Source organism: Pseudorca crassidens, chromosome 3 (genome assembly GCF_039906515.1).
Source record: "Pseudorca crassidens isolate mPseCra1 chromosome 3, mPseCra1.hap1, whole genome shotgun sequence".
NCBI classification, from domain to species: Eukaryota; Metazoa; Chordata; class Mammalia; order Artiodactyla; family Delphinidae; genus Pseudorca; species Pseudorca crassidens.
Window position 1 is genome coordinate 26,929,642 of NC_090298.1, and position 8,694 is coordinate 26,938,335.

The 8,694-nt window shown below is 44.4% G+C and overlaps 1 protein-coding gene across 2 annotated transcripts in view; it reads right to left on the reverse strand.

Annotated features, from left to right (window-relative positions):
• Positions 1–4,445, reverse strand: part of GOLPH3 (golgi phosphoprotein 3) — a 53,099-nt gene extending 48,654 nt beyond the window's left edge. Inside the window, exon 1 of one of the 2 annotated variants that reach the window (XM_067730464.1) lies at positions 3,947–4,445. In XM_067730464.1, the coding sequence (XP_067586565.1) occupies positions 3,947–4,171 (225 nt within the window). In that variant the 5' untranslated portion in view covers positions 4,172–4,445. The remainder of the gene's footprint in view (positions 1–3,946) is intronic. The other variant, XM_067730463.1, reaches the window with a different exon arrangement.
• Positions 4,446–8,694: the final 4,249 nt, after the last annotated feature.

Below are 8,694 nucleotides of genomic sequence, written 5' to 3' on the forward strand. Positions count from 1 at the left end.
GAGCTTTGAGGCTCAGAGATCAAATAACATGGAAAACAAAGGATACACCGCAGACCAGGACTATACTATACTGCCTCTTTCCACTCTGCTATTCCACATGCACACTCTAAATTATACCTGGCCGTTTAAAGTAACCAAATCCAACTTTAATGCACTAAGATTTGTCATGAATGAAGATATTTAAAAGTATATGACACCAGTTATTTCACATAATTCTCAATGAGGCATTCTGAAAACACTAACTACTGGAGGCACCTATGGAAAAATCAAATAGTTGGGAGGAAAAAAATACCTGGCTTGTTTGCAGTCCCTTCCTCTCAACTACAGGGGAGACAGCAGAAATCTTGCTAATTATTTGGAAGTTGAATTCAAATTTAAACCCATCTGCCATCCTTGCTGTGGCCTCTGACAATTTACTTCAATACCTATGTCCTCTGCCCAGACTGAGCATCGGAATCCCCAGAGGGGCCCAGGCATTGGTGTTTCAATTAAAGACAGAAAGGAAAATCACTGGTAAAAAATCTGAAATGAAACTCACAATAACTTTAGAGTCACCCTAATAGGTAATCTGAAGCCAGACCATCTGCTTACTGGCGGGCAAGCTGAGCCTTCTGTTCAGCAAAGGGGTGAGGGAGAGAATACTAGATTCAGGATACGAGTTAAAATAATTTTAATATTATAGATTGTAAATGTGTTAAAAGTAAGCTGATAATACAATGAGAAAGAACAAATGACAACCTCACACAATAAGGATGAAGCTCACAAACTTTGCTTTACAAAAGGCACAAATAAAAGTACAAAAATAGGTAAAATTATTCTATGCTGAATTCTAAAGTCAAGCCAGTGGTAACCCTTGAGGACCAGGCAGTGACTGGAAAAGGAAATCAAGCAGGGCTTCTGGAGAGCTGGTCATGTTGTTTCCTCATCTAGGTGCTGGTTCAACAGGTGTGTTCAATTTGCAAAAATTCTTCACACTCGTGCACTTTTCTGTGGGTTTATTATTCAACAAAAACCATTTTTAAGGAACCGTAAGTCTCAGCATTTTTGAAAAGTCAAACTAATTTCACCTCTCACAATTTCTTTAAAATTCTTCTTGTTCTGATTTCAAGTAAGGTTAGCTCACATATATATAAAATGTGTCCATCATTAATGACAAACCTAACCTTTGAATTTAGCTTTTAAATATCTTAAAAGTACCCAGAAATATAACAAAGATGGACACTAAGTTAAAATAATAAAAAGTTAAAGCAGTGAATTTATTAAGCTGTATATATTACAGGTAAAGTTTAGAATTTGTTAATATTAAACTTAGTAAGGGGACTTCCCTGGTGGTGCAGTGGTTAAGAATCCACCTCCCAATGCAGGGGACATGGGTTCGAGCCCTGGTCCAGGAAGACCCCACATGCCACGGAGCAACTAAGCCCATGCGCCACCACTACTGAGCCTGCTCTCTAGAGCCCGCGAGCCACAACTACTGAGCCCATGTGCCACAACTACTGAAGCCCGCGCGCCTAGAGCCCGTGCTCCACAAGACAAGCAACCACAATGGGAGGCCCACGCACTGCAACGAAGAGGAGCCGCTCGCCGCTGCTAGAGAAAGCCCGCGCCAGCAACAAAGACCCAACACAGCCAGAAATAAATTAAATAAATACATTTTATATAAATAATAAACTTAGTAAGTTAAAAGCGTAAATGCCTAGAACCTATGTAAGAGAGTAATTCCTGTCCCATAAAAAGAGTGATACAAGTTGAAGACATAGGGACAGGCGACAGGCGGGTGGAAGGAATCTCCTAAAGAGAAAGAAATGAATGGATGAGTTGCCAGGGCTAGTTATTATGTAAAGACGTGAGGACAGGGGAAAATATACAGGTTAATCCCTAAAACCTAAGTCTAAAGCAATGCAAAGTCCCAACCCCACCCACTGCCACTTCAACTCCATGCACCTGCCTGCAAAGGGAAAAAAGTTTCCCTATGTGGTTGTTGAAATGCTCAGAATTAGCTAGTTGTCTGGACCTTGGCCATGACATGGCAAAGTATAGTGACTCCTGACACAAACACAACAGATGGTTTCAATTATGTACCACCAAAGAACTTTAAATTTTCTAGGTTTCGTTAAGTATCATTAAGCTTCAACAAATAAATTCTTTAGATTATCTTCATGAAAACCAATCACAGAAAAACAGCATGTTAATATGTTTCACCTTAAACATTTAGAGTAACACATACTTAAAAAAACAAAAAGGTACCTTCTCACCATAATTTCTCATTTAGAGTGACTCAGAAGTCCAAAAGCTAGTTTTGGTTTTAGCGTTTTAGTTTTACACACAGACTGTATCCACACAGAAAAGTCTCAAAAACTATAAACCAAAATGTTCACTCAGAAATATGGATGACTTTTCTTCACTTTGCTTTTTTTTTTTTTTTTGGTATTTTTTATAATGTTACTTTTGTCCCAAAGGAAAAAGAAAGAGACTTAAAGAAAAATGTTTATTACCAAGATTCTAAATGGTGAAGCCTAAAAAAAGCTTTTTTTTTTTAGAATACTTTCTTAAAATCACATTTCTAGGACACTATACAACTAGTTTGCTTTTCCAAAGAACAAAAAGAAATTTCACATACAGTCTGCTTTCATCATAACTCAGTAATTAAAACACAGATACTGGGGCCCCTTTCATAGCCAGAGGGACATCAACTTTTTTCAAGAGATCATCAGAAAAACCTGAGCAAACTGGAAACCCAGAAAATGCAAATACTCTAGACATGTCCATCAAGGTAAATTTTAATTCATTAGATTACTAAATATCAGGAGTCCACAAACAATCCATATAAAACTCACCTACATCTGATAAGTTTTGGTGAATAAGACTAAGTTGTTTTAATAAGACTTTTTTTTTTTTTTTGCCCACCTCTGTGAACTGGGAAAAGTTTATTTAAAAAAAAAAAACTTAGATATTTTTGTATCTGACTCTCAAAATGTGCCGTCTGTAGTTTCCATAGGGAGATAAAACAAGCTTCTGGGACCCCTCACCATACACGATTTATACAATATCCATTCATCTGTCTGACCCTCTGGCAGGTCTCTAAAAATAATCTTTTTGGAGACAGACCCGTGATAAAGCAAATATAGCAAAATGTTAGTTACAGAACCTAGGAGGTGAGTGTATAGGTGTCCACTGCAGCATTTTTCTCAACTTCTCTATGTGTGAACAATCTCACAAGGTATTGGGGTGAAAACAATCGTTTCAGAGTCAGAACACAAGTATCTATGGAAACGCTGAGGCCTTTCATCAAATCACAAACTTAGCATTTCAAGCGCGCCCACGAAAATGCCCCTCCTTGAGACTGCAAGACTTTTTTAAAGAATAGTAAACTGGTAAAATGTAAACGCGATACTAAAAATAATCTCTCACGCAAAACAAATTTACCTAGGAAGTCCATTTCCAGGTTTCATGAGATTTTTGTTGGACTTTTATCAGTAAAACAACTTTTGCCTCCATTACCATTTCACCGAAATGTTTTCAAAATTCCAAACGGTACACCTTGTTTTTTTTTTTTTTTTTAAATCACCCAGAAAGCAGATGAGTGGACCTAGGTCCACTGATCTCCCAGGTCCTAAAACCTGCAGAACCTATGAGTTCGGGTGCACTCTAACCTGCAAGTCTCCAGGTGGGAATTGTACCCTGGGGTCTACCCGGGTTAAACACGCGGAAAAAGGCGAGGAAGCAACAGACCGCCGGGGAGTCAAAATGAAAGGAGTGACTGTGAAAGAAGGGAAATCCAAGCAATCAGGGCGGGGAGGATCTGGACGCACGGGACCAGCTGGGCGCTCCCGGGCGCGGAGCTCGGGAGCTGGGAGGGCAGACGCGCGCGGAGCCGGTGGCCAGGCTCCCGCCTGGTGCCGGGGCCCCGCACCGGCCGCCCCCGCCCTGACCGCTGCACCCGCACCTCTCGGTCCTTGAGGCCCAGAAGGAGCACCTCCTCCATCAGAGTCAGCCGCGTTTCCTTTGAGTCGCCCTTGTCGTCTTCGTCCTGCTCGTCGCGACGGCTCTGCGCGTCGTCCTCGCCGTTGCCGCCGCCGCCGCCAGCCGCCCGCTCCTTGTCGGCGGCGTTGCGGGAGGCCTCGGTGCGCCGCTGCACCAGCCCCGAGCTGCGCTGGGTCAGCGAGGTCATGGCTCCGGCCGAGGCGCCGCGCCGGGCCGAGAGGGACGCGGGACTTGCCGGGTCTCCCTCTTCCTCCCTTCGCGGCCCCCGACCCGCGCTTCCGTGTTAAACCCGGGTGCTGAGGCGACGTCCGTCGGTAGCTGGGCCGGGTGCAGTCATGGGGAGACGGGCCGGGGCGAAGCAGGCGGGCCGGTCGTCGGGGCGGGCGAGGGGCTCCTTCCTTCCTGCGGTCGCAGCCCAGGGGCTGCCGGAGCTCCGAGGCGGAGGCGGTGGAGGAGGAGGAAGCGGCGGCGGCGGCGCCTTTCCAATATGGCGGCGCCGGCTGACGTCACTGGAGGATGTGGCAAGGCCGCGGCGGGGCGGGCCGGGAGAACGCCGGAAGCGGCGGGCAGGGACCCGGGGGCCGGGACTCGATGTCAACGACCCTCTCTCCGCCCCCCGGGTCTCCCCCGGCGCTCGCCCTTTTCTTGGGGTTCCTTCGCCGCCCGGCCCGCCGCCCCCCTCCCGTGACGTGTCCTTCCTCCGCTCGCTTTCCCCTGTGTCCCCCAAAGAACCGGGGCTGGAGCCGGAGTCTGGCAAGGCCCCAGCGAATCCGGACACGCTTGGCCTCGCGAGGGTGAACCCTGCTCCGTCTGGAGCTGTCCCCTTAGCACCCCAGACACCACCGTCCTCGGAGTTGGCCTCGCCCGGGGCTGCAGAGACCCGGCTTGGAATCCGGGGTCCCCACGAGTCACTGGAAGGACTTTGCTCACCGCTGATGGGGCGGGGAGAGGGCGCGCGCTCTGCCCACATTCCCAGACCCTTCAGAAGGAGTAACTGCGTTTAAATGGCCTGAAAGCGGACTTTTAGTTTTTCTGGGTGTATTACGGTATGAAAAGAGAGGTTAGAACAAATTGAATAGTTTTGTTTGTAAAACTTTGTTCCTCCTTCCCGACCAGGGCACAGTGAGTACAGTTAGTACTGCACACGTCGGTACAGTCGACCTTAACGAACTTTTTATAGAGACAATAAACCTGTTGGGTTTCCTGCCAAGTCTTTGTACACATTAAATCTCTTTCAGTTTATTTACTCGGGTAAATCCTCTTGGCGTGCTTGACAGTTTGAGCAAGTTATGTTAAAGAATAGATGTCCAACCTGAGAGGGGGGTTTGTAGGGCCAGAAGAGTGGAGCTTATAAGTAAAACATTATCCAGAAATGGCATTGTATGCCATCCGATATTATTTAAAGTCAATAGTGATCACAGGCTGTGGTTACAGAATGATTTAGATAGGAGGAATGTAACAGGACTTAAGCTATAAGAAGCGATAAACGCCCACGGTAAAACCATCGCATAGAACATTTTTGGCTTACAGAGTTCTTCCTCTTCCACAAACCCATTATCCAGAACGCATACTGGCCGTGCACCATCACCATCACCCCGTGCCCGGGAAAGTGAGAAGTAAATCTCCTGGGGTGGGGAGAAGGGGGCAGGGTGAGCACAAAGTAGACCCTCCCTGTTTCCTATCTTTTTGGGCAAAGGTCAATTTCACTTCAACCAATTTCTCTCATTAACATCCTGTTCGACTCATTTTTTTTCTTTTATTTCTCTCCCAGTTCTTTCCCAAATAGCTTAAAATGTTTCTTTTTAAAAGAAATATAATTATTTGATTAATATAGTCAAATACAAAAGTTTAAAGAGTATAAAGATAGCTATAGTGAAAACCTCTCTTCTAGCCCTGACCCTGTTCACCCAGTTGTTCTCCCCTCCCCCTGGTGATTTTAAAATATGTCAACAAATTAGGTGAAGCCTAATTCCCCTCCCCTTGAGTGTGGGCCAGACTTAGTGACTCTCTTCAAGTGAATTGAATGTAGCAGGCAGGACTGTGTGTGACTTCTTAGACTAGGACATAAAAGTCTTTGCAGCTTCTTCCTTGTTCTCCTTTGCTCTCTCTTAGATCGTTCACTCTGAGGGAAGCCAGCTGCCATATCATGAAGACATTCAAGCAGCCTTATGAAGAGGTCTAGTTGGGAAGGAACTGAGGCCTCCTGCCCAACAGCCATGTGAGTCAGCCATCTTGGAAGTGGATCCCAGCCCCAATCAAACCTTTAGTTAACATCTTAACTGCAACCTCATGAAAGAGTCTGAACCTCTACCACTGAACATACACAGAGAATTTGTGCTCCTCCCCATGTCCCCATCTGTCATGGGCATAATTCTAATACAGCCCTCATAATTCTTGCTGCCCTAGTATCTACACTTTTGTGTAATCCCCTCTCCTTGAGTGTGAACAGACTTTGTGACTTACTTCTAACCACTAGAATATGGCAAAAGGGAGGGAATGTTGCAGGTGTAATTAAGGTCCTTAATAAATTCACTTTGAGTTAATCAAAGAGAGCTTATCCTGGGTAGGCTTGCGTAACCAGGTGGCATAAGCACTTTCCCTCGAAAGTGGATCCATCCCTTCCCTAATTAGAGAGACTTGAGTCAGCTGAGACATTCTCTTGATTGCTCTCAAGACATTCTCTCTTGAGGAAGACAGCTGTGTTGTGAACTGCCTATGGAGAGCAGTAACCTCTAAGAGTTGATGGTCTCAGTCTTAGAACTACAGCAACTGAATTATTCCAACAACATGAATGAGCTTGGAAGAAGACCCTAATCTCCAGATGAGAATGTAGCCCAGCCAACACTTTGATCACAACCTTGTGAGACTCTGAGCAAAGAATCCGGTTAAGCTATGCCAAACTCCTGACCAATGGAAACTCTGAAATAATAAATGTGTATTGTTTTAGGCCACTGAACTTGTAGTAATTTGTTATGTCATTGATGCAAGTAGGTTGAAAAAAATAAAGGGTGGTAAAATACATACCATGCAAACAGCAACCATAATCAAGCTAGAGTGACTATACTAATACCAGACAATATAGACTTTAAGACCACACATACACACAACACTGTAAATCAACTATATTCTAATATGAAACAAAAATTAAAAAAAAATAAGACCATACATACACACAAAGTTACTAGAAATACACTCTCACATTTGTGGTCAATTGATTTTCAACAAGGATGCCAAAACAATTCGATGGGGAAAGAATAGTCTTTTCAAAACAAATGGTGCAGGGACTTCCCTGGTGGTCCAGTGGGTAAGACTCCACGTTCCCAATGCAGGGGCCGGGGTTCGATCTCTGGTCGGGCAACTAGAACCCGCGTGCGTGTCACAACTAAGAGTCTGCATGCTGCAACTAAAAGATCCTGCATGCTGCAGCTAAAGATCCTGCATGCCACAATGAAGATCCCACTTGAGCAACTAAGATGCAATGCAGCCAAAATAAATAAACAAACAAATGGTACAGAAACAACTGTCTATCCATATACAAAAAGAAATGAAGTTGAACCCCTACCTTATACCATATACAAAAATTAACTCAAAATGGATCAAAGATCTAAGTGTATAGCTAAAAATATAAAATATTTAGATGAAAATTGGCATAAATCTTCATGATCTTGGATTGGGCAATGGTTTCTTAGATATAACCAAAAACCCAAATGATAAAACAAAAGAGATAAATTGAACGTTGTTAAAAGAACACCACTAAGAAAATGTGCTTCAAAAGACACCATCAATTGTAAAGCAATTATACCCCGATAAAGATGTTAAAAAAAAAAAGACACCATCAAGAAAATGGCCAACCCATGTAATGGGGAAAAAAAAATTATAAATCATATATCTGATAAGGACTTATACCTAGAATATATAAAGAATGCTTACAACTCAATAATAAGAAGTAATCCAATTTAAAATAGGCAAAGTGGGACTTCCCTGGTGGTGCAATGGTTAAGAATCGCCTGCCAGGGCTTCACTGGTGGTGCAGTGGTTGAGAGTCCGCCTGCTGATGCAGGGGACATGGGTTTGTGCCCCGGTCCGGGAAGATCCCACATGCTGTGGAGCGGCTGGGCCCGTGAGCCATGGCCGCGGAGCCTGCGCGTCCAGAGCCTGTGCTCTGCAATGGGAGAGGCCACAACAGTGAGAGGCCCGCGTACCACAAAAAAAAAAAAAAAAAAAGAATCGCCTGCCAATGCAGGGGTCATGGGTTTAATCCCTGGTCCAGGAAGATCCCACATGCCGCGGAGCAACTAAGCTCATGCGCCACAACTATTGAGCCCGTGCTTGCCTAGAGCCTGTGCTCTGCAACGAGAGGCCACTGCAAGGAGAAGCCCGCACACCGCAACAAAGACTAGCCCCTACTTGACGCAACTAGAGAAAGCCCGCGTGCAGCAACAGAGACCCAATGCAGCCAAAAATAAAGAAAGAAAATAAAATAGGCAAAGTATATAAATAGACTTTTTACCAAAGAAGATACAAGAATAGCCAATAAGCCAATGAAAAGAAGCTCAATATCATTAGGGAAGAGCAAATCAAAGCCACAATGAGATACCACTTCACACCCACTAGAATGGCTATAATAAAAAAGACAGATATTAACAAGTATTGTGATGTGGAGAAACTGGAACCCTCATAATATTTGTTAGAAGGTAATATAATGCACCA